This window comes from Chenopodium quinoa, unplaced genomic scaffold (assembly GCF_001683475.1).
Source record: "Chenopodium quinoa cultivar QQ74 unplaced genomic scaffold, ASM168347v1, whole genome shotgun sequence".
Lineage (NCBI taxonomy): Eukaryota > Viridiplantae > Streptophyta > Magnoliopsida > Caryophyllales > Amaranthaceae > Chenopodium > Chenopodium quinoa.
In genome coordinates, this window is record NW_018744151.1 from 761,612 (window position 1) to 787,171 (window position 25,560).

The 25,560-nt window shown below is 36.0% G+C and overlaps 2 protein-coding genes across 3 annotated transcripts; one reads left to right on the forward strand and one right to left on the reverse strand.

Moving 5' to 3' along the window:
* Positions 1-353: 353 nt before the first annotated feature.
* LOC110693476 (WD repeat-containing protein 55-like) lies at positions 354-8,730 on the forward strand. Its single transcript, XM_021870592.1, has 16 exons — positions 354-615; positions 2,364-2,503; positions 2,591-2,623; positions 2,788-2,852; positions 2,951-3,038; positions 3,206-3,278; positions 4,128-4,234; positions 4,703-4,745; positions 4,853-4,909; positions 5,494-5,570; positions 5,804-5,852; positions 5,943-5,989; positions 6,120-6,193; positions 6,924-6,979; positions 7,405-7,534; positions 8,198-8,730. Exons 2-16 carry the CDS (start codon positions 2,409-2,411, stop codon positions 8,275-8,277), a joined length of 1,074 nt encoding a protein of 357 aa, XP_021726284.1. The 5' UTR covers positions 354-615; positions 2,364-2,408; the 3' UTR covers positions 8,278-8,730.
* An 827-nt stretch (positions 8,731-9,557) lies between these two features.
* LOC110693477 (nuclear-pore anchor-like) lies at positions 9,558-21,845 on the reverse strand. Of its 2 annotated transcripts, XR_002505592.1 has the most exons (6): positions 21,285-21,845; positions 19,773-20,655; positions 14,592-17,068; positions 11,727-14,461; positions 10,095-10,168; positions 9,558-10,002 (listed from the first exon to the last, which is right to left on the reverse strand). XR_002505592.1 is itself a non-coding variant. In XM_021870593.1 (5 exons), the coding sequence occupies exons 1-4, from the start codon at positions 21,594-21,596 to the stop codon at positions 11,762-11,764; spliced, it is 6,372 nt and encodes a 2,123-aa protein (XP_021726285.1). In that variant the 5' UTR covers positions 21,597-21,845; the 3' UTR covers positions 10,094-10,168; positions 11,727-11,761. The 2 variants fall into 2 exon arrangements, 1 of the variants encoding a protein (XP_021726285.1); XM_021870593.1 differs by lacking the exon at positions 9,558-10,002 and having other exon boundaries at positions 10,094-10,168.
* Positions 21,846-25,560: the final 3,715 nt, after the last annotated feature.

Sequence of the window (25,560 nt, forward strand, 5' to 3'; positions counted from 1 at the left end):
CAATTTTTAGAAATTTTTTTTGGTGGTAAAATAAAAGTTTTAGAAGTTTTGGTGGTAAAAAACAATTTTTTGATTTTTTTTGTGGTAAAAGTCAAAATTTCTTAACTTTAAACTATATTTTATTATTTCTCTCTCTTACCTTAAATCCCACTCAAATCAACTTGTCATTTCTCTCTCATGGTTCCCACTACTCTCTCTCATATACTTTCACTTTCATGTCCCCAAATTACTTTTACCATAATAATTTATTCACCCACTCACAATATTATACAGCTCTTCTAAAACTCCGTACAATCTCAAGTGATGCAAATAAAAAAATAAAAAAATGGAGGGAGTAAAAAATTTACCCAAAAAAAACATGTCAACTAAAAAAACATTGTAAAAAGGAAAATGTATCAACTAAAAAGAAAATAAGGTAGTATTATATTCCGTGAGACCGTGACGGACTCACCTTAGGTCACGGTGACCTTGGAAAAAAAAAAAAATTAAAAAACACACTCCTCTTTTCTTTTACGCTGCACCCCTTTGCTCTCTCTCCCACATTTTAAGCGTACTATAAATTCTGCATTGAAGCAGCTTCTGAGCTTTCTTTCCTCCATTGATACATCTTCTAAGGTAAGGTTTTATCTTTAAATCATTGAATATTTCGTATCAATTTTCGTAATATAGGGTTTACTTTCATACTGTTGTCAATTTAAGTATAGTCAATTTAGGGTTCATCTAAGGTGGACTATTGAACTCTTAGTTATATAATTACTCAAGTTATAAAACATTATAACTATTGATTTTGTACCTTGAATTTTTATATGTTCAATTTACTTTGATATTAGAGAATTTTATGCGATTAATTCGAGCCTAATTTTGATAATTGAGTCAAATATGGTACTATTGCGTTGCAGGCCTTTGTTTGGTTCACTGATTTAATTAATTTGTTTGGTTCACTTAATTTTCAATTCAAAAATAATTCCCGTTTAACGACTGAGTGTTTGAATTGATTCGATTACTAGAGGATAAATTATGACTGGAAAATGGGAATGATTTTGTTTTTGATTCATGGATTGGTTTACTGGGATTGGGTTCTTGTAATTGGAAGTCACCTGTTGGTGGGAAAAGCTCTAAAATACCGTGAGGCGTAAGCTCATGTTTCTACCAGTGAATATGAACTAAATACCATTAGATGTGTATTTATCTTTTTGGCAGAAATGAAAAGCTATTAAGTAATAGTAAATGTCCAGTTTTTATAAGGCGTTAACCTCTTTGCGTAAAATGTTGCCAAAATTTGTAATATTGAGCTTAGAGTGAGCTTGAAGCTATTCAATCTTGATGAAGCACAAGCATTTTGATATTGGGGCAAGTTCATACTTCATAGTTGAAACTTGAAAGTAGAAAAACTCAAATGTTGGCAAGATAGTGAAAACCATTCGAAGAAATTCAAAAGTGGCTCCTTGCATAAAATGTTTTAGAATTACACTGCACTAGAGCTTGAAGCTAGCTAGATGTTATTCAATATTGATGACACATTAGCTCTTCAATTTTGGGGTAAGTTCGTAGTTTGGAGTAGAATAAATCAAACAGCTGCAAGATAACGGAAACCATGAGATGGAAGTCAAAAGTGGCCGGAGTAACTAAAATTTCAGATTCTTCATTAGTGCAGAGTATAGATTTTTCTGCTAGTTCGTTCACCTCTGGCTGAATAAGAATGTTTATTCATGTTATTGTCCTTTTAGACCCCTCTCCCGCCCAGGAAAAGGTAGCATAATAATCTTACATGCAACCTTCTAAAAGTCATGTGGTGTGTCATTCTTTATGAACTTTTTCTTACCATTAGAGAACTAATGGGATGCTCCACTAATTTCCTCTTGGAGTCCTGGATACATTATTCTGTTAACATGAGTCCTTAATTTCTTTACTTTCTTTTCAATTATCAAATATCAATTTCACAATTCACTGCTATTCGCTTTACTTAATTTTCAGTATACTCAATTAGGGTTCTTCTTAGGTCAATTATTGCAATATTCTTTATAATTGATCAAGTTATGAAAGACTATTACGAGTGCTAGAATCTTGCAATTCATGTTCTTTTAGCGAGAAAAATTTAACATTATTTTTCATGCTTACTTTGATGGATTGAATTGAATTTGCAAAATTTTGTTTTTTTTTTTTTTTATAATTTTGTTTGTAATTGATTAATATTCTTGTTATTTATGTTTCTGGTTTTTTTTTTATTTAGTTTGAATTAGTTTGAAGATTGCAAGGATTCGATATGATGCTGTTCTGTTAGCATAATTTAAGATTTTGAGCTACTAGACTAGGAAAGGTCCTTAACTCTTAAGGGTTTTTTTGACAAATTATTATTTGTATAGGAAACTGATACATAGCATAATTGTCAATTCATTGAGAAGGAAGGTATGGAGATAAAATTAGGGGACCACCCTTTTGACGTAGACTTTCATCCGTCGGATTCTCTTGTTGCAACTGGATTAATCAATGGTTACCTCCTATTGTAAGTAATTTTCCCTAGGCTCCATTTCTTTGCTGGTGTTTGTGATCAGTGTTTTGTCCACTCACTTTGTGGTTCCATTTTGTGTAGGTATCGTTATGCTGCTGAAGCAGAACCACAACGGTAGAATTTCGTGAATTTCTTGAGTGTGATATGTTGTTTTGAGTGTTGTAATTCTAGCCTAGTATGAAAAAAAGAAGAGGTGGGGGGGGGGGGTTATCCTTGTTATTTTTTTTCCTTAAGAAAAGGTAAATGTTGTAGTATGATATTGATTGCTACTCTTGCAGTTTGCTGAATGTTCGTGCCCACAAGAAGTCTTGTAGAACTACCCGGTTTATCAATGAGGGACGCGGTAATTAAATCCTTCGCCCCTCACCCCTTCCTCCCCCCCCCCTCTTCCTCCCCGCATCACAATGAATGGCCTTTAAATTGGTTGTATTGATGGTGCAGCAATTGTGACGGGATCCGCAGATTGCTCAATTCTTGCCACTGATGTTGAAACTGGAGCAAAGATTGCTCACCTTAAAAATGCTCACACGTGAGTCATCTACTTAAAGTTATTGGACTTTTTTGCATGTTTTTATATCCCAAACTAAAGCACTACTTTCCAAATTCCAAAATTTAAAATGGTACTGATTTTGATGTGTACTCTTAAGAGAAAGGATATTGCTACGGTTCTTATTTTTGAAATCAAACATAATGCAGAGATGCAGTCAATAGTATAATCAATTTGACTGAAGCAACCATTGCCTCGGGGGATGATTCAGGATGTGTCAAGGTTCAAATTCACTTTCCCTTATTATCTTATATAGTATGTTGTATCCTCATATGACAGGATATTTTTGTTTCATGATGCATGTTCGATTGAAGTTGATAAATTAACCCAAAGTTAAAGAATCGTTGACTTGTTGTTGTGACTAGAAGCCCAGTACACATAAGATGTTGAAGCAAATGTTCATCTGCTTTACAGCAGCAATCAATTGTTCTTTTTTTATTTATAGTCATCTTGAGTCTTGGTGCACATCTTTTAGGCTTTGTTTGGCTCATTATTAGTAAAGGAAAAGAAGAGAAAGGAAGGGAAAGGAAGGGAAGGGAAGGGAAGAGAAGGAATAGGAAGAGAAGGGAAAGGAAGGTGATTTTATTTTCCAATATTTACAATGGTCTTCCGAATGAGCTGTAGGGTTCTAATTGGTCGAAATCTAAGAAATCTAATATATCCTGCTAATCCATCATTCTTTAGTGATATTTAAAAGACCAAGTTTATATGTTTAAATTGGTAAGTTAATCTCTTGATATAAAAGACTGCTTAGGGGACAAATGTTATTATCAAAGGAAAATAGTTTTTTGCTTTGTGTTACACTCACTTAGTACATATTGGACACTCTGTCATGCTATTCCAACCCAGGACCTGTCTGTGTGTGTCTTAAGACTCATAAGTGTCGTTTCTGTTGGAAAGTGCTTCCGGAGGAACCAAAAATGTGCTAACTGATCCAGCACACTTTTTTGTTGCTTCCTAGATATACATATTTATTATCCCTACCAATTTATCGACAAGTACGTTGCTTTATTGATGTTTTCTTTGGCTTCATCCTTATCACATTTCTTTTCATCATTTTTCTGTACATAGTTATGGGATACCAGGCAACAATCTTGCTGTCACACTTTTCAAGTTCATGAGGAATACATATCAGATATGACTTTTGCATCAGATTCGTTGAGACTTTTGGCTACAAGGTAGTAAACTTCTCCATCTACTTTGACATAGTTGGGAAGTGTGACATTTTGTTGTTTGATGTTCTGCTACTTGTATCATTATGCACGTTTTTCCATGCATTGCTTTGACCCTAAAAATCTTTAGTTCTATATTTGTATAAATTATAATAATTGATACTACAATAAAGGGGTTCCCTAGCCCCTGCATCTAGGGTTATACGTAGCTTGCAGGTTGGGTCGGAGTATAATTGATGTTTATAGGAATTAGCTACTCTAGCTGCTCAATTTAATCAATACTATGATATGAAACTTATGAGCATATCTTGCATTAGAAAATACTTGGCTAGAAAATTGGTGTGTTGGGGATGTAAAGGCTGAAAGGAACAGTTACCAAGTGAATAGATCTTTTCCTCATAGGTGTAAAATTGTGTTGTATATCTTTATGTTGTGTATCTCTATTTTCTGACATGGTTTCTTTTGGTTTTCTAGCGGAGATGGTACTCTGTCTGTATGCAGTATCCGGAGTAATAAGGTACTTGTGTCTTGTTCAAGTGCTGATGCTCAGTTTATACTTCTAACGTGCTGTTTGATTTTGCTTGAGTTTGATTCTTGTGCTCTATGTTTGTTGATGAATGGAAGGTCCAAGCACAGTCCGAATTTTGCGAGGATGAACCACTGTCTGTAGTCATAATGAAGGTATTTGTTATGTTCCTTTATTTTTATTGATTTATGTATGCTTGATCGTGTTCATGCTTCTGTAGTATTGTGGAGGTTGCATCTAGTAACTTGTCTTAAGATTACATATGATCTGAAATTGTAGAAGAGTTTCTATTGACAAACCATTATCAACATGCTAACAACTCCAAGTACGGTGGTCTCAAACCTTGACATAAGCTTTATGTGTCTTACACTCTAGCTGGCTAGGGGAAAGACAGTGGAAGGTAAAAGAATAACTAAAGAAGAAGTGGGGATTGAGAAATCATGGTGGTAATTACAAGCAGCAGATATTGTGTTTTACTTAAGTGGGTTCAAACACCTTCATAAGACCTCTAAGCACTTAATTGTAAGCCATTTCAAGGCATATACACATGTAGTTCTTCCACCTGTGTGCATGACCTACATGTAAAGCGAGTCTTCATAGGGCAATTGTCACTGCTTAGGAACCCCAACCTGGGCAATCTATCCATGACCAGGATGAAGCTTGGGTGAAATGGGGATGTGCATGATTTATTACCTGATTTTCTATGTTTCTACTCTAAATTGTGAGCCTATTTTCTCAGAATGGCAGGAAAGTTATATGTGGGACACAAAGTGGGACTTTGTTGCTATATTCATGGGGATTCTTCAAAGATTGCAGGTATGCTTTCTCATGCTTGATGGTTCAGGTTTTATTGTAGATGTTATAAACTATTTTAAGACTATTAACATATAGGTTCATATTTATGGTACCTTCAAAAAAATAGACATGGATATGGATTCCCTCTCGTAGTGTCTCCTCTTCATGCTTTCCCATCTAAGCTCTAAGATAAAGAATGCTTTTTCAATCATGGTTTATTTCCTTATCTTAAACTTGTGTACGTGTGTGTACAGTGATCGATTTGTTGATCTGAGCCCTAACTCAGTAGATGCTCTCTTGAAGGTGAATAAGCATTGCAAATTTACCTTTCATTTCTGTTCTTCTACTTTGGCCTGTTTCACGCTAATTTTTTGTCCTTTTACCTGATGTTAGTATGATGAAGACAGACTCATTACTGGATCATCTAATGGGCTCATCAGGTATATGATAGGTTTTTTGTTTGGACTCACCTCTACGAAAGTTATGGCATGGCATGACATGAAGATTTTTTCTTCTGCATTATACTGCAATAACTTTTCATTTTTACGTATTGACTTTGATTTATTACAGTTTGGTAGGCATATTGCCCAACAGAATCATTCAACCCATTGCTGAGCACTCAGAGTATCCAGTTGAGCGTCTAGGTATGCTACCTCTGTGATCATCAAGAAGCTAGATACCTCTTATAGTTACTTAAGTTAGAGCATATATATTTAAATATAATTGAACCAAAAAAAATTATCTGATATAATACCTTTTCATGAAAAAAAATTGTCATGTACTCATGTATATTCATAATTAATAGTTGCATTCTCTGCATTGGGTGCCACTAAGAATGCCCTTCTTGAAGTGGGGGTATTTTTGACATCTATACATCTTGTAGAAATGTAACATTTCTTTTTGGATATCCCAAACTAGTATATGTGATTATTGATTCTAGACAGAAAGAATAAAGGGGCGTTTGGTTTGCAAAGTAGTTTGGGATTGGAATCAAGAATAAAACCAGGGTGATACATGGTTAGAACTTGATTCTTAATACCATGTGTTTGGTTTTGTTTGGAGATTAACATATTTTGTTTTATTTCCTGAAGGTATGGTATGAGCCATACCCGCCTTTCCTTGGTTTTAACCCCATACCTTGTGGATTTGAAGTATGGTTTAGAAATTGCAATTTCCATAAACAAACACTAGGTATGGATTTCACCCATTCTAAAACCATACCTCAAACCAATATTATGCTAAACAAACACCGCCTAATTGATTACAAGGACTGAGTATGGTTTGCACATTAGTTTCAGATCTCTTGAAATTTGTTGTATCCAATTCTGAATAACTCTTATATGACTAACTTATGATTTGTTTTTGATTTTGTAGCTTTTTCACATGATAAGAAGCTTCTTGGAAGTATATCTCATGATAACACATTAAAGGTTTGAACTCTTCCCTTGTCAACATCTTGTGTCACCTGCATGCATGTGGTAGCTATGCGTTTTATTCTTCCTTTATATGGTATAAGTTGTTGGTCTTAAGTTATTGGTCTCAGGAGATGGAACTTGTGCATCACCATTGAAAAGTCAGATTTTTAAAAAAGACAAAACAAAATGAGATTTGTTTAAACTTTTCCCCTTTACCCTCCCAAATAAAACAATATGAATTTTGCTCTCCTTGTGCATGACCTGCATGTCTGACAAATATCTTGTTAAATAAAACTTCAAGTGCATAGAATATAGCTTTGTTTCAAATTTAAATATTTATTTTATCATACTTAGAAGGTAAGAATCATAACACAGTTGATTTACAGTTTCTACCTTTAGTTTTTGTGTTTTCTGTCAAGTCATTTAGTTTTACATTGTAGCTGTGGGATATGGATGAGTTACTACAAGGTCCTAGCACGGTGACAAGAAATGATACAGCTGCAGACAGTAATAGTGATAGTGATAGTGATGGCATGGATGTTGATTCTGATCTTGCAAATGCTTCCAGAGGTAAAGTATACTCGAACATATAACAAACTTTTTTTTTTCTGCACTTTTTTGTTAAATTTGTTGAAACTGCATAGCTGTATTATTTCATCTTGAGTATTACATGTATGGGATTACATCCTTAAACAAACTAGATTATAGTTTTTTCGCTCTTGGTACCACGTATCTGGGAATTGGTATATTGAGATCTGATATATTGATAGCTATGAACATAAGACACCCAAAGGCAGCTGCATGGTCGGGCAGTGTTTGATTTGCTGAAACGCGCATAACTTTAAAAACACACAAATAAATTCTACCTTGGTTTTCAGCCAGGATGACGTGAACCTGCACTTGCCAACACAGATTGAGAAGTAATACATAAATACCTAAACTTTATTGTTTTATTGATTATTTGAACTTTGATAAAAGCTTCTAGCTGAAAATAACACGTACTACATGTTCATACGTCAATTTCTCTTTTTCTTTTTTAATATTGATTGTTTGATGTGTATTTATTGTAATCCACTGACTTGATTAACAAAATTGCTTTGTTTCTTGTGTAAACATTAAGTCAATATATCCATGTCTGTTCAATTTTACTGGTTATCGTTCTCCCACGTCCACATATGCAACATAGATTGGTGATTGTTGAAAGTGCATCCTTTCGCTTCCGTTTTCTTTCAGGTACTAAGAGGAAGAACACTGGTACTGGCAACGGGAAAGCTTCAAGCAGTTCTTTTGGAAGTTTTTTCGAAGGTTTGTAACATTTTGCAGAATATCTGCAATGTGGACATATCAATCAGTGAATGTGTTGATGCCCCGCGCTTGTCCTTAGATGTTGCTTTTGATGTGCGCGTCATGCTTCATATGGCAATTTTGTTAAGATTCTAAACTTTTTATTATAATTATTTTTCTTAAAATACTGTAGACTTTAATGGTTATAATTTTTTATCCGTCCAACTTTTTATGTAGTAAATCTGCTATTTTTGTAGTATTTTGGTCTTAAGTTCCCATTTAGGTTAATGTTATTTTCCTTTTCTTCACATCTGATTAAATCGAACTAGCTACATTTTCTCAAGTTCATTTCTCCAAATTAATAGATAGATATAATCATACGGTAAGCCTCTTACATTTAGCCAAGGAATTGTAAAGTTGCATTTCATATTGTGCTGACACTACCAAATAACTATTCATATAATTTACTTATATTATACTTCCGTTTAGTGTTGCATCTAAATTTTTGCTCTATTTGTTGTTTGTGTTTTTTTTATATATAGCAATAGATGCTAAATATTAGAATTATTAATGTACAAAGTTCAGAATTAACAAGTGTAATAGTCAAGATGTTAAAAGGCAAGAAAGATGGAAAATTTTCTCTCAAAAAAATGGAAAAGGTTCTCTTGAGAACTCATGTCATGAATTTGAGCTACTTAAGAGCCTAAGACCATGATCTGCAACTAGACTATATTTACATGGTTTTTGAAATTTTATGATCTAGTTATATGACATTTGATATTTCATCTTTAAAATAATATTAAACAAATTAGCTAAAAGCCAATGATTACATAATTTGGATCTGCTAGAATATGCTGCAACTTTTGTTATCCAAAGTATTGGCTGGCATTGATACCCCAGATATTGATCACTGAAGAAACTCACCCACTACTTAAATTGGCTTTAACTTGTATATGAAAAATAACCAGTTTTCAAAGCTTGCATATAAAATTTGCATCATAAACTTAATACATAAACCAAGCTTTAACTTATGCAACCTAATTACACATGAGGTGCTCGTCGTCTTAAAGTTTGCAGTTTTCCCCATGTCCATACTTGTCTTGGATCATGCTGCTTCACCAAGTTCGTTTACTTGGAAGTTGGAAGACTTCGTTAAAGTGTTTACTACATCCTAAAAGCTTTTTACAATTTTTCAAAAATACGGCATTGTTAAATTTTGAAGTTGTCCTTGGTTGACAGTATCGACACTAATAACTTGCACACATTCACAAGCTTTATAACTCCGAATTTTTAATTTAAAGCTAATCAATTTTTTAAAATACCATGACTTCAACATAATAGCAGAAAATCTACCAAAATTATATTGATACTTACACAATTCTAGTCTATGGTGCCTGAAACTAATCACCTAAGCATAAATCCATAAATTATACCCTTCCCCATTTATCTTAAGAATAATCAGTACCATGCAACATAATATTTGGCTAGATATGTTACAGAGCAACAAAATGTGCAAATAAGTTCTATGAACTCTTTGTGCCAAGTTTGACTTGCCATTCAAAAAGCATTCTTAGAACCCGAAACAAAAGTCGAGCAAAGTAGAGAAAGACTAAGAAAAATGGTGCTTGATGTTCTTGTAGTTGTAAGCTGCGACAAGTCCTTGTTGCCTACTCACTACATCTACACACAAGTAAATCCACGAATCTGTTCAAAAGCCATGGATCTTGCTTGAATATCTTTGTACATCTTTCTTCCTGTGGGTACAAAGAGAATAGTGTGAGCATATTACTGAGATACGGAACTTTCATCATATTAAAATAATCACCGTAGGAGGGATTAAAGCTACCTTCAAAGCAAATGAATCTCCTTTACAGCTCTCCTTCCCCTATACTCTTTGATTGCATCAACTCAAACTTGCACCTGTCAACAGCAAACATTGGAAAAAAAGCATAAGATAATGTTAAACCCAACATAGTCCCGTTTTACAAAGATCTCACCAAAAAAAAAAAAAAAAAAAAAAAAAAAAAAAAAACAGAGAGATGCAATATGTAATTAAATAAAATAGAATGATTTTTACACCTCCCATTCAAGAGCAGATTTGTTACTTTCACTGTTATCACAGAAACAATACATACACCCTTCACCAATGTTAATTTCCAAAAAAATCAACTTTTAGTGATTTCATCTACCCAACATATTTTGCAAGACATGTCAATATTTAAAAGGGATCAGATGCAAGCACAAGATGTGTTTCAGTTCCTAACTTTATACTAACAAACCTCACAAATATCATACATGACGATTATTAGCCATCAAATAAAAAATAAATTAATAAAAAATTTAAAAAAAAAAAAAAAAATAAAAAAAAAAAAAAAAAAAAAAAACAAGAGAGAGAGAGTATCATTCTAGTTCTAAGATCAGAAAATACTAAGATAATGTTTTGTGAGTTGAAGTTGAACTTCTTCAATTCAAATCCAGGAATTGAAATGCTAAATTAAATTGCAAATCAAGTGTTCGGAAAACAATAACAATTTTTATTCGACCATAGTACTTTGTAGCATTTCACTCACAAATGAAATCAGCTAGGATTGCAGAGTATAATTGAATAACATAAGTAATAGTTTACAAACTAATTACACTGTCAGGGACTAAGAAACTGGAAAATTCTCTCCAAAACAAAATAAGTAGGAATTTTAGGCAGTAATTTACACCTTTTTAACATAAAATAATATCTTTGTTTCTACGGTTCTTAATTTGCATACAAAATTAAGCCAATTGAAGAGAGAATGTTGATGTGGTGGGTGGACTGTATCACAATGTCTGACTGCAAGCTACCACTGGTGGGTTAGATATGGAAATTTCTACCAACGACATACTCAAATCTGTATTTAATTCTTTTAAATACAAGAAAACTCCAAAAGATGAGTAGGGACACAGGCTTAGTCTTCACAAGGAAAGCTCGGATACAGGCTGTGTATCTGACACCCAATGAAAAGGAAGAATGCAACAAAATTAAATGCCCTTTAAGAACAAGAACTGGGACAAGACTAGCCTATTTTAATACTACAATTTACTTTCATCAGTTAAACATCATATAGAATTTGGGACTGTGTTAAACTCAAATTTGTTAAACCTTGAAACTATGATGCCATAATTTAATTGGAGCCAATTACTGCTACGTTACTACCAAACAAAACAAAGCAAGAATTACAATCACTAGAGAGAAAGGAATGTTTTTACTAAAATTAAATCCACTTCCTAATGAAACCAACAGCTCAAAAGTCAAATTACCCCCTTTAAACATTATTCTAGGCTTTTTCATTAGTCCTCCTTTGATGAAACATTAATTGTATGCTTAGGTGATAGCTGTTCACAAGACAAAGTAGCCAGTACCAACAATCCTAATTCCTAAATGAACATGAAATTGAACTTTGGAAGGAGTAGAAAAATTACAAGCAGCAAGGAGATGAAAACTTACAGTTGGGGTGGCAAGAAATAAGGTAGCTTATAGTTTTAGCTTTGATCACCAGAACTTGGCCTACGCCCACCACCACGGCTACCTCGGGCACCTCGACTTCGTGTCGTTGGCACTCGCCCTCTCCTCGCAGCAGGAGGAGTGGAATCTGGTGCAGGGGAACGTCCAAGCCTAGCTGCAGCCCGCTCCTTAGCTCTTTCAGATATCATTATAGTTGTTGAGCTTGCTCTCATATGTGAAGGCTGAGTTGCTTCCTGACTAGCCATCACATTGGGACTATCTTCTCTGGAAATAGAAGATTCTACAGAACTCGGATTACCTTCAGCAACACATAAACTAGGTTCACTGGTAAGTTCAGCATCCCCAGCAATTTGATCGTTGCCTTCAGTAGATTTATTTGAATCGTCAGCAACATCTTCAGCTAGTTCCCCTTCTTCAGTCTGATCATTAGCATTTGAAATCTCAGGAGAATTTGTTTCATTGACTTCTGCATTGACAGCAGCTACAGGATCATCATCATTTGGAGCTGGAGATGGGATTGAAGCTGCAGTTAAATGATCAGGCTGAACTTCAGATGCATCTTGAATTTCCACAGTAGCTGTGTCATCTCCACCATCAAGGTCAGAACCTTCAGGGAGCATTTCTCCTTCTTCTCTGTCAGCAACATCAGCCATCTGCTGATTAAAATCCTGGTCAGCCTGCAAATTTGATGAATCATCTAACATTAGATCAGCCTCACTTGGCTTCTCAGCATGCTCTTCATCAACGATTTCACAATCATTCTGTGCATCTGCTAACTTTTCCTCATCTGTATGATTAGATTCTCCAGGCTCCTTTCCAAGTCCTTGAAATTGTTCAAAATCATCCTTACCAAAATCAGAAGCTTCCTCAATAGAATCTTGAGGCAAGAAAGCAGCTGCATCAAGTAATTCTTCAACTGTTGGAACAACTTCAACATTATCAAGAGCAGCAGAGGTTGCTTGAACATCCTCTTGAACAGGTTCTAAGCCCTTGGACTTTTTAAGAGCAGGCGCAGGCAAATCAGAACTAGAATCTCCAGGCAAAGATGATTGCTCTTCCAGCTCAGAAGGAGATGGAGAAGCAGGGCGTTTCCGAACAAGAGGTTCACTGGACAAAGAGACAGAGGGCTGCGCTACCAAGCTAGGCTTCCCCACATTCTTGCCATCCAACTCTGACATTTCAACATCACGCTGGGCATCTTCAGATTTAAGAAGTCGAGGTCTAACCAACTTCCTCCCAGTTTTACGTGTTTCAACCATGGTTTTCATAACTCTCTTCTCTCTTTCTTCAGTTACTTTTGTGGGTGGGCAAGTTGCAGAAACCATGGATGAAATCGTACTCGAACCTTCAGCAGGGACTGCCTGAGAGCTACCAGCTACAGATGGAACTGGATCTGTGGCTGAAGAGTTACTAACAACAGCCTGGTTCCGTATGTCATTGAGGACTGAATTGGCTTCCCTTTCAAAGTTTTCAACAGCCAACACATATGCAGAGGCCATATCATCCAAGGTAGTTCCAGATAAAAGCTGTACCACTGAAGTACCCTCGGGAAGGCTGTCCTTCGCATTTTTGAGCTTTTCAAGCTCATCTGAAATCTTCTTCAGTGCCTCCTGATGCTTGCCCCATTCATTTTCGAACTTCTCTTTTTCCTGTTTAACAATACCAGCTTTTGTAGTAATAACTTTCTCATAGTTCATACGCCTACCTTTTTCTTTCTTGGTATCTTCTCTCAGTCTACCCACAGTATTTTCCAAGATCTGTATCCTGGCATCCTTTTCTCTCGCTGCTGGGTCAGCAGGGGTGTCTCCTGTGGATTTCTTCTCCTGACGAAGATCCTCCAACTGTTTGGAGATAGCTTGCTTCTCTTTGCTAGCTTCATCCTTCTCCTTGTTCAGCATTTCCTTTTCTTTTGCCCATAATTCTCTTTCTTTTAAAAGTGCTTCCCTCTCAGTCAAAAGTGATTCCTTCTCTCTGGAAAGTGCTTCCTTCTCTTTGGAAAGTGTTTCCTTCTCTTTGGAAAGTGCCTCCTTCTCTTTGGAAAGTGCTTCCTTCTCCCTCAAAAGCATATCAATCCTTCGTTTATAAGGAAGAAAAGCCTTCTTCTTATGATCCGCATCTAATTTCAAATTAGCCTCTGCTAGAGAAAGGCGATTCTCCTTTTCAGTTAGGTCCAGTTTGATTCGTGAAAGGTCTTGCTCTAATTTTGTTATTATTTCTTCTTTCTGAGATACAAGTTTTCTCGTTTCTTCTATCATAGCATCCTTTTCCCTCAGACTGGCCTGCAATTGCTCGACCTCACTTCTCAGTCGATTATAGTCCTCTAAATCAAAGCTTTTAGATTTTTCAAGCATATCAGAAATCCTGCTTTCCAAAAGCTCTTTCTCTTTCTTCTGCAATTCATTGTCTTTCTTGAGGGCTTCAGCTTCTAGTTCTTTCTCTCTAAGAAGGTTTTGTATATTATCAGCCTCAGCTTTAGTATTTTGCGCAACTTCCCGCAACTTCTGGCACTCCTCAAAGTTATACCTGTTCTCCTCTCTAAGTTGCATGTTGCTCTCCCGCAGCAAATTCATTTCGCTCACCTGAAGTTTCAAGGCCTTGAACTCATCCTCTGAGAACATCAAATTTCTTGAACTTGACCGCTCAGCACTACGTGACGCTTCTGCTGCCTCAGCTGCCTTTAGAGCTCTTTCAAGTTGAGACTGCAGACGCATTTTCTCCTATTTCCAAAGATATCATAGTATGTTTAGCAAAATAGATGACTTTCCATCAAAGACACATAAAAGGCTAGAAAAAATGAAATCGATGAATAAACACGAAAAATCAAACATTTAGGGATAGCTGGCAAACCTGTTTTAACAATGAAATCTCAGTTTCTGCTATCTCCTTTGAACGCCGGAGATAGCTAACTACACTGTGCAAGCCATCATCACTTAATGAATCGGCACCAACACCTGCAGAAGTTACTCCACCGGCGTCTTTCCCAGCTAATTTCATGTGCATTGCCTCAAGTTGACAGTGCAGGACTTTATTTTGATCATTAAGCTCATCATATTTCTTTGCAACTTCACTCCTTGACTTCTCCATCTCTGACTTCTCCAAATCCCACTTTGACTTGAGCTCGTCATTCTCAGATTTGTAAGCAGCAACAGTTTTTCGAAGTTCGGATGCTTCCTCCTGAAGTGAAGCCAAAGCTTGTGAGGTCTTTGTCAGCTCCTGTATAGTTTCAGATTGTAACATAACCTGTCTTTCATAATTAGCTTGAGCTGCAAGTGCTCGTTGATGCTCCCTCTCCAGATCATTTTTCAAACCAGTAACATGGACTTCCAGAGCCTCAAGCTGAGAAACTTTATTTAAAGTTTCTTCCTTCAAGCAGTTAATTTCTGCAAAAGCAGATGCAAGAGCTTCATCTTTCTGAGCAGCTACAGAGGCCACTTCTTCAGACTTCAAACTAGATTCATTTTCAAGTTCATGAACCCGATCTCTGAGTGACTGAATTTCTGCTTCAAGAGTCTTCTTCATTTGTTCAGTCTCAATTCTGAAGTTATCATGAGCACCTTCCATCTGTTTCAACGCAGCATCATTCACTTCTGCAATGCTCTTATACTGAAGCATGTGGTCTTTGCTGGCTTGAACTTCTGCTTTTAACCGTTCAATTTCTTCCCTGAACCCTACATCCCCTAAGCTCTCAGTTGCTGCAGATGACGAAGGTTTCAACCCACCGTCTTGCTCAGCAACCTTATATTCAGAGGATTTCAAATTTCTTTCAAGATCAGCACATCGTGCCTCAGCCACAGCAGCCCTGGCCTCAGCAGCTGTAACAGCTTGCAATGCTGCGGCTAATTCTTTACCCAAATTTTCAATTTGTCTCCTGCCATCTTTAATAGTGTGATCATGATCCAGTGAAAGAGTCTGGACTTTGATTTTTTCCTCCTGAAGCTCCTTCTTGGCCTCAGCCCATTCTCTTTCAATCTTTTTTATGTATTCTTCCTGCTTCCGCCTCTCTTCAACTCTGGCTTCCTCATGAGCTTGCTCTGTACTTTGTATGGTATCCAAAGTAGCTTGGAGTCTATACACCCTCTTAGACAAATCTTGAACTTCATCCTGAGCTCTTTTTTCAGAGTTCAAAAGCAGTTCCTTTTCATGCTTTAGAACAGAAAGTTCCATGTTCAATTTCCGCGAGAGCTCCTCAGCTGTGTTCACAGATTCAGCAGCTTCACGCAGCTTCTTTTGGTAGTCAACTATGAGCTGAGAGAACTCGACATTCCGTGATAAAACTCCATTCATTTCCTGCCTTTGATTATCAAATTCTTTCATGAACCTCTCAAGTTTCTCTTGGGCAAAATTTTCTCCTAAGGCAAACTTATCTCTCTCAGAACGCAAGGTTATGATTTCAGCTTTCCGATTAGCTAATTCATCTTCAAGGCATCGCAGACGTTCACTGGCCTGCTCTTGAACCTTCTTTGTGGCTTCCTGGGAGCCTTCTAGAAGCAGCATGAAGTCCTTCCTGCCATCTGAAGGAGGTGGTTCAATAGATACAGGTTGGGAAGAAGAGCGGAGTCTATACTCTTCCTCATACAATCTCCTGTACATAGCCACAGACGAGTGAAGTGAGTCAATCATTTGTCTTTGCTCTTCAGCTCTTTCCAGAACTGCAGCAACTTTAGAAGCTGCTTCCTCCTTGTGCTTCTGAAGCTCCTCCTCATATTGTTCCTTTAGCTGCATTTCTTTATTCTCAATATCATCAGATAGACTTCGTACTAAGCTGCGAAGCTTGGCATTTTGTTCAACCAAGCCCTTAATATCCTTAATAGAGAGCAAGTGCTCAGAAATAACCTTCTGAGTGCCAGATTCATCGTCAATGTCAGACAAAGGACAGGCAATATCATCATTCAGGTACTCATGGCTATCAAGTCCACAACGCAGTTGAACATCACGGCATTCTTTTAAAAGGATGGTAACCTGAGTCTGAAGATCCCTAATCTCCTTCTGTGCATATTTATACTCACGCTCATGCTTTTTTACTTCTGCCTTCAATTCACGGATAACTTTATCCAAATTGGATTGCTCTGAAAGAGATTGTTGCAGCTTCTGATTCATCACAGCATAAGCTTCAGCCATCCTATCATGTTCTGCTCGTTCATCCAAGATGACAGAAGCCTTCTCCTCTATTTCAAGAAGAACCCGCTCCAAAATAGCTTGAGTTTGCTTTCTGCCTAACTGCTCATGTCGCAATGCATCTGCAGCTTCCTGATATTTAGTGTACATCTTAGCTAAACTCCAACCTTCCCGGAGTAGGGACGCTGCTAGAGCTGTTCCTGAGACACCTTTTAACCAAACATTATAATCAGTACACAAGAGACTCAGCAGCAATATGGAACATACCATGACAAAAAGAAATGATAATTATTCACCAAGAAATACACAATGTGCACATTCAAGTAAATTGGAGACCTGGTAGCAAAATTGAGCATACCTTGACAAACAGAAATGATCATTCTTCACCCAATAAATACACAATGAACAATAATTAAGTAAACTGCAAATGCACATTAAGAATACAATAAATTAAATTTGATATAACTTTCCTTTGAAATACTAGTTTCAGTGCCCACACTGTAATTCATTCAAACTTGCTCCATGCTAACAGAATATTAAAAGAAGTTTGGAGACATTAACCAAATAACCCAAATGGATGCAAATGAACTAACAAACCACACCCACAAATACTCATCGCATTAACTTGACGGTGCGTTGGTCATAAACAATGGTAATGACAATGAATTTGTATGTAAATTTGGAAAGTAAATCAATGTTCATTCCCATGATCATTCAAGATGAGTCCCATATTGTTTATTTTTTGTGATGGAATCACCTATCAAGGTCTATACACGAAGAAGGAAAGTCCACCAAGGTCAAGAAGGAGCAGCAGCAGGGAACACTCCTCTACCTCAAGATAATTCTAATTGAGTAGAGGACAAATCTAATTAAGAATGAAGGAAGGAAAGAAAGCAAAGCTAGTTTCTTTGTGCTTGTTTATGTTTTTCTAGTTTAGTCTAGTATCACATGTTAGGCTCTAAGGTCACTTTGACCATTCTAGTATATGTAGTATGTTTTGTATTATGGGAGGGCATCCAGAAATTTGAGAGTAAACACATGAGAGAGTGGTGGCCTAAAGCTACTTAGAGAGTCATCACCTCAAGTTATGTTTATCCCTTGTAATTCGAATTCTGTCAATTGAAAATCATCAAGCTTTCTGCCTTCTTATTACTTGTGAGTGTCATTTACAATCAATCGGGCTTAGTCCATAACATTTTTCTTCCTAAATCCCATTCCCACCTAATAACACCTTCAAGTGGTAACGGATGGTAATGGAAAAACATACAGAAAACATATGCTTGGGGATGAGATTGGGTTCCAATGGATAATAACAGGCTTTTTCCATATTATATTACACTTAAAATTCATTCCCATTACCGCAATTTATTTCCGGCTATCTAAGAGGCCATAATTGGAACATATATATATATATATATATATATATATATATTATATATATATATATATATATATATATATATATTATATATATATATATATATATATATATATATATATATATATATATATATATATATATATATGATGCCTCTTCTATACTCCTCACTTTTAAGTTTTAACAAAAAATAAAAAAGATAGTTGATGGTTGAATGATGCAACACTAGTACACTACGCTATGCATGTTGAGGCATATTTATGGTTAAGACAAGAGAGAGAGTCTGCAATGACAGATTCTCACAAGAGTCAAAATGAAACGTCGATGATAAGGTGAAGAATTGATTGAGGTGGCTAGGGCATAACTATGCCAACATCAGGAGATGGGAATCATGGGATGTCAGCCCAAATAATAGTGTTGGGAGAATGGAAATATTAGTAGAAACCAAGGATGACCAAGATGGAAGGGCCAAGGGGAGCAAATGACATGAAATTATTGGTGTCCAAGATCACATCTCAGTAGACAGAAATGGAAGAGTCACATGAGGGACAAATGAAGATGCCATCAGGTCTATGTGAGCGACTCATGGTGATGATCTTTTGCAATTAAGACCAGTCATTCTTGTAGTATTCATGAAAACCAATAAGCCCCGTCGTGCTTGACTAACTTTGACTAATTCCAACTAAGTCATGTACAAAATAGTTCAGTATGTTAAATAAGTTTAGGCTATGTCTGAAACAATACCTGAAAAGAGACTTGAAACAAATAAGCTAAGTGAAAGTGATAAGATAGTTAATTACATCAGTTTTTATCGTAGCTTAAACTTTCTAAAGATATTTTTCGAATTTAAGAACATTTCAGCACCTATTTTTCCCTTATTTTTTTTTTTTTTTTGAGATGGTACTCAAGGTAACATCTCAATTTAAGGGCGTGTTCGGCAAAATATAGGGTGTAGGTAGTTGTTAGCTGTCAACGCTGTTAGCTGTGAAGATAAATAATTTAGATATAAGTGTTCGGTAAAGTAGCGGTTGACTAGTTGTTACATATAAAAATTAATATTTTATTTTTAAAACTATAGATTAAATTTTCAACAGCTATCTCTAATTTCAAAAGCTAATCATTATAACTTTTCATAAAAGCTACCTCCACCACTAAAAGCTACCCTAACCACTACCTTTGTCAAACACTCACATTTTTTGTTAAGTAGTGGTTTGAATTGGTCAAACCACTAAAAGCTACTCAAAAGCTAATGCCGAACATGCCCTAAGTCCATTTTATCACCTTAATATTTACTTAAGGTGCTTGCCAAAAAAATTTTAATCATTTAAGATGCCTTAAGTTTTCATCACCTTATCATTTAAGGTGGCGAAAAATGTTGCCAAACATAGCCAAGATCAAACAAGATGAATATTGATGAAGTTCATATGCAAACAAAAAAGAGTCACATATAATGACTTAAGACCAATTCAGCTGCTGATGGTACCAAATGGAAAAATTCATCTCAATATAGAATAAACAACATGATTGAGTGATACCTGCTGGGACATGAGGTACAATTGCTAGATTATCTCCAGTAAAATCATTTGTGTTGGAAGGATATGTCAACCGTTCGGTGGTAAAGCTACTCAAAGGGAGATTATCCAGCTCGTTCTCTCTTCTACTTGATTCAAGTTCGGCTTCACATTTTTCAAGTTTCTCCTTCAACTCTGCAGACACCTTTTCCACCTCCTTCCTAGCAGCAGTTTCCTTCTCAAGCTTGTCTTTGTAATCACTTTCAACTTGACTTAAATGTGTTTCCAAAGCCTTTATCACACCCTCCAACTCTCCAGCCTTTTTGGACCACTCCTCAGAACTTTCCTTGTACAGATCAGCAAGTTTGGAAACTGTTGAAATTTCTGCTGCATATTGTTGCTCGGAAGCAGAAGCATCATCTCGGGCTGAACATAATTCTCGATGCAAATTTTCTACCTTTGATTCAAGCTCTCTGACCATCTCCTTATGCCTACTCAAAGAACTAGAGCATTCGTTGTACTGCTTTTCCATATCAGCTAATTTCATCGAATAATCTGCCTCCATGTCTGCACATTTCCTACGCTGCTCCAGCAAACTATCAACTTTTGCTGTCAATTCCTCATTAAGCCAAGTGTTGTGCTTTTCAATAAGCTCCTTCTCTCGCGATAGTTTGTCACAGTTAGCCTTACAGCGCATCAACTCTGCCTCAAGCTCACTCAACTTAGCTTCCCTCTGGGAAGAACGTTCTGTCAAGCTTGTAATCTTGTCATGATAACTCTTGATAGTAGCCTTTTTCTCACTGATCTCTTCATCCCTCACTCCTACTAATTCCACTACTTGCCTCTTTGAATTTTGCAGCTCCTTCACCTCTATTGATAGCCTTTCAATCTCTCCATCTTTTTCGATCTAAGACAAGAAACAATCAAGCGAAATCAGAAATGTCCTAAATCAGCAGCAATGGCAACAGCACAATTTTTGCATTGCCATTTAACCAACTCTCCCATTACTTCATTTCAAATTACACTTAGCGAAATACAAAATGTATATACTTACATATACCCATGTCAAAGGAGGAAATTGGAAATTGAGTTCTATGCAATCACATGATCAAGAAGAGCATAAACAATATACATAGTAGAACAAGTATAAACCATACGAAGTACTTGCAAAATTTAAGAAAATCGACTCACTTCCTACATCATCGATATACCGAGTTATCTAGTATGCTATCGAATCAAAATGAATCGCCTTCGAATTTCAGCTGCCTCTACTAACTAACCCTTATTTATGTCTACATTTTTACTAAACATGCTTGCTATTTTCCACGATTATCAATACTAAAATTACTAAAAAGAAATCCAACTTCAATTTCTCTCAGCTGTAACCATAATCCAAACCCTAATTAGCGAAAAAATCAACACAAAATCGCATAATAATAGCAATAAATTCAGAAACAACATTAAATCCAAATATCACAACATAAATTACAACTAATTACAACAACAAGAACAAAAAAAAAGGTGTGTTTAACTTACGAATTTAAGATGAAGCTGATGTTTATTAGACTGAACTTGAGCAAGCTCCGAAACTCGTTGCAGCAAATTAGAATCAAGCTCCGAATAGCGAGTTTCGAGTGCAGAGAACTCGGACGACAGTGAAAGGTATTTGTGCTCAAGGAGCGAGCAAGTCTGCTCGGCAGTAATGGAGGCGGCATCGGCTTCGGCTTTGACGGTCTCGAGGTTGGCGTAGAGGTCGCGAATGTAGGAATCCGCCTTCTCCGCCACCGCAGAAGCGTCGCCGGAGGCTTTGAATCGCTCGAATTCGTCGTCGGAGAGGAATGACGGCATGATTGATGCTTGCAAAATCGGAAATTATTGGAAATTAGGGTTTTAGAATGATGGAATTTGGGGGTGAGATTTGGTTGAGAGTTTTCTGGGATCGAACATTTGGGAGGAGGAAAGAATGGAGGAGAGAGAGAGAGCGGGAGAAGAAGTGTAAGGGTTTTGCGAAGAAGAGATTTTTGAAAGATGAATTTTGTATTGGAATATCAAGTTCTTTGATTTAGGCGTTGCTAGTTTGCTACACTTGCTAATGGTCATTTGGTCATGTTGAGTTGGGAGCGGGTTTATCGATTACTACATCAAGTATGTTCATATTAATTGACCTCAATTCTTACGGTTTTTTTTCTCCAATATTTGCGGGGTGAGAGTGAGGGGGAAGGGTAAAGGATTCTCACTCTCAAAGTGTCACTAGTCCTCAACCTCAAGATTAGAAGGTGACAATCTTATCACTAGACCAAGGTTAGCTTGGTATTTGGTTATGCATGTTAGGACTATATAGTGTATATGATGTCTTCAAAAAAAATATAGCATATATGATAACATTATTTTTCTTTTGAAATTGTTGTTTAATGTTAACGTGATTCATATTTGATATTTAACATGGGTACTAATTGAGTGAGTTGATCGAGGGTCAAAAGTGCTCGACTCATAAACTTTAAAATCGTGCTTGATTATGTCTTGACTCATTCTTGTAAAAGTTTCAAGTCAAGTAGAATAGCTCACAAGTTCGCGAAAGCTTTGGTCATTTTAGAGTTTTAGGCCTTAATTTTTGTAATACCAACTGACTTTGGCGATTAATTTTATGAATACTTGACTGGCTTAAGTCGTATAACCTAATCAAAAGTAATTCCTAAATCCTCTAACTAATGCAGATAGGGAAGTAGGGTCGAATCCACAGGAAAATTGTTCTTTCTATTCCTGATTAATTAAAGCAATCTAAATTATTAAGTAACAAATTATTATTATCGAAGGGAAACTAAACTATGAAGATTAAGGGTAAAGAAAAATCAATGAATAAAGGACTTAGGGCATAGGTTCACCAATAAATAATATTCTAGGGTAAAACATGAAAATCGATCATCAATGCATCAATAAACCAGATCATAAAGGGCTTTCTCTACGTATTACAATCACATAATTAATCTACCGATATTAAATATCATCTCTCGAATCTCGACTTAATCATTTATAAATTAACACGCCTATTGAAACTAAGCCTAAACATCAATTCTCTCATCTCTCGAATCTCGAATTAATATTGCTAAACTCATACATAAAAAATCTGCACAAATCTAGTTGCATAGCATTAAATCAATCAATAGGAAATTAATCAAGCATTGATAATCAACAACAATAAAATACCCCTTCATATTATTTATGGATCCCCACAAACCCTAGAAAGAGAACTACTCACACATAATTAAATCTAAACTAAACATAGCAATTAAAGAAAACATGATGAATAAAAGAAACACAATTGTTGAAATTAATAAAGAAGAAATCGTTACCAAAATTAACGTAAATAATGAGTTGAATCAAGAACAAAGTATAGAGTTATAGAGAGAGAAAATAAAACTAAGTGGAGAGAGAAAGTCTAAGAGAAAAGAATAGTCGTATCAAAACGACTTAAAATGTATTTATACTAAGCTCATAAAATCCTAATTAGATACTAAGTAAAAATTGCTGTAAACAAGCTCTCCAAAACACGCGCCCGATCGGCCCGCCTTTTTTCCATCAAGTGCATCACTCGCGCCCGGTCGGGCACGAGATCGGGCGAAGATTTCTGCAATATATTCCACCCCGCTCGGCCGGGCGCGCCTTCGGGCGGAGTCCCTTTGCACCGGGCGATGACCTTGGGCTATCTTGGACTTCTCGATCGGTCTCCGATTCTTCGGCCCAATCCGGATTTCCTCTTCGGGTCTTGAACACTTGATCCAAATGCCCCGGTATCACATATGTCGAGCCTTTGATCACCGGTTTGATGACTCTAACCGGCCTTGGCCTCTGAAAGATGGTCGTGCCCCTCCAATGATCATAGTTGCTCTAATAAATTCCGGAAAAATGCTCCAAAAGTACAATTCCCTATAAAACTCAACCAAAACTACGAAAATTCTAGAAAACACAAATTAGTAATAAAAGTAGCTCTAAAGAGCCAAAAACACTACCAAATATGACCAAGGGACAGGGGTAATATAGTATATAAAATGGACATATCAATACTTATAAAATATATGAAATAATTAAATAAATGAAATGAATAGAATATAAAAGAGCGAAGATAATACAAAACTAGAAATTCCAAAGCCTAGTTGAGTTTTAAAGTGCTCATCCGTCCAACTATAGGCTTGATATTTGTGGTGTAAAAATTTGTCGGTGAAAACTAGTGTAACACCTCTGATTTTTGAACTAATAATAAATAAGTTTTAACTACAACATAAAATTACATTGTATAAGTGCACGTCCGTATTTTTGATTTTTTTTTCATAAATTCTAAATACCCTTAAGCTATAATTTATACATGGGAGACAAAAAATACACAGAGTATTGTGAAACCCTAAACACAAAGTCATTTCCAAAGAGATCTAAAGAGTTCTTGAAGTAATTCCAACCTTCCAATCGGGGTATGGAATTGGAAGGTAGATGTGTTACCCTTGGGAAGCAATCGTCACTCAGAGCCTCATACCAGTGGCGGTGAAATACGCTTCTAGGGCAGCAATAAAACACATCACATCTATTTTTATATGAGATCTATAATTGAGTATTCTATTTTTGCCCTAATTCCTTAATTATTTTCATGGTTACAACATCATTTTTCCAACAGTATGTTGTCCCTTTGAGTTTTAATAATATTAATATAAATGTGTAGTTTTATAATATCATATATAAATCGTAAGATTACTTTCAATTATAAATTTTTAATGAGGGAGGGAGACCTCTTGGTGTAATGACCTAGGGGAGGTCGTCTCACATCCCTCAAGATACGAGGTTCGATCCTCATCAGCAACAAATCTCACCCATACCCCCTCTATGGCATTGCCAACTAGGTTTCAATCTTGTGACTCGAGCCTTTGATCGGGGCCTGGGCCTGGTTGACCTTACAATGTTAAAAATAATAATAATAAATAAATAAATCTAGTTTTTAAACTTGGATGATACCCCGAGTTATCGTATAATTCCATGTTTGAAATCCTTATTATGACATGCAATATGATCATAGCTTAGTTGCTAACACTTTAATTTTTAAACATAAGGTTGTGGGTGATTCATACCTTGTACAATCCATATTTTTAATCACGTGAATGAAAAGACTCGATTAATTGAGGAGAGTCCCACGTGTCTTATGCTTATTTAGGAACACCTTTTAATATATACTATAGATAGATAGATTAAGATTAAAGATATTGATAACAAAAAAGATAAGTCTTAACTACAACATAAAATTATAATCTATCCCTACCTTATAAAAAGTAGAAAGTTGTTCTTATAAATAGTGCACGGACTTTTATACCCTTCAAAATGTTATTTTACCTTTGTACCCCTATTTACCCTTCAAAATGTATTTTACCTCTGTACCCTTATTTGTAATTTTGTACTCCAACAGTCCAATTTCAAATTGTTCTTACCCGTCTATATTTCCTTACACATTTGAGCTTTCTCTCCTCCTCTCCATGGCTCCATCTCTTTAAAGCTTTTAACTTCTTCTCTCCACACTATCATTGCCATTTCCAAGTACTAAATTCCACATCTTTGTTCACCACCTTCCCAAAATTCCCAAATCAAATTATGGCAAAAAAATAAAATAAATGGCAATACCAATATATAGCAGTTGTTTAATATTGTTAGCCTCTGTGGTGGATTAGGAATTGGTCGTTTCGGTTTCATCATTGATGATTCTTTCTCTATTTCGTATTGTACCACCACAATTAAGTAATACTAATATCAACACTGCGAAAATAAACAAACAACAATT